Source organism: Penaeus monodon, chromosome 31, assembly GCF_015228065.2.
Source record: "Penaeus monodon isolate SGIC_2016 chromosome 31, NSTDA_Pmon_1, whole genome shotgun sequence".
NCBI classification, from domain to species: Eukaryota; Metazoa; Arthropoda; class Malacostraca; order Decapoda; family Penaeidae; genus Penaeus; species Penaeus monodon.
The window spans coordinates 2,392,192-2,392,596 of record NC_051416.1 but is presented as its reverse complement, the minus strand read 5'-3'; the positions used below and the strand labels follow the sequence as shown (position 1 = coordinate 2,392,596).

The 405-nt window shown below is 41.5% G+C and overlaps 1 protein-coding gene across 1 annotated transcript in view; it reads right to left on the bottom strand.

The window, feature by feature from the left end:
* Positions 1–405, bottom strand: part of LOC119592824 (rootletin-like) — a 148,678-nt gene that overhangs the window by 14,789 nt on the left and 133,484 nt on the right. The window contains exon 34 of the mRNA XM_037941730.1: positions 83–280. Coding sequence (XP_037797658.1) covers positions 83–280 — 198 coding nt within the window. The remainder of the gene's footprint in view (positions 1–82; positions 281–405) is intronic.

The window sequence follows — 405 nt, the reverse complement described above, 5'->3', positions numbered from 1 at the left end:
CCTATGACATTCACTACAGCCTCAAGTCATTTGTGTATCATGAGGTGGATATATTTAATTTATTCTGAATGATGTTAATTACCCCTTTCAGAGACTTCATTTTCATCTCCAGCTCAGCATTCTTTATCTCAGCATTGGAAAGATCTTGCTGAGCCTTGCTCTTATATTCTGACAGCTGATCCTTCTGCCTCTTCAGTTCACCCACAGCACTCTGCAGGTCTGCTACACGCTCCTCCAGCTGACGGCGCTCAGCATCGCTTCTCGCCAGCTGGCTCTGAGACTACAGGCATGGTAGAATGATAATTTACTGATTATCACAAAGGGCTACATGTTTTTTTTTTTTGTATTATCCATGCAGCTTGCAGAAAATATATTCAGCATCTCATGCACACAAATATAAACCAT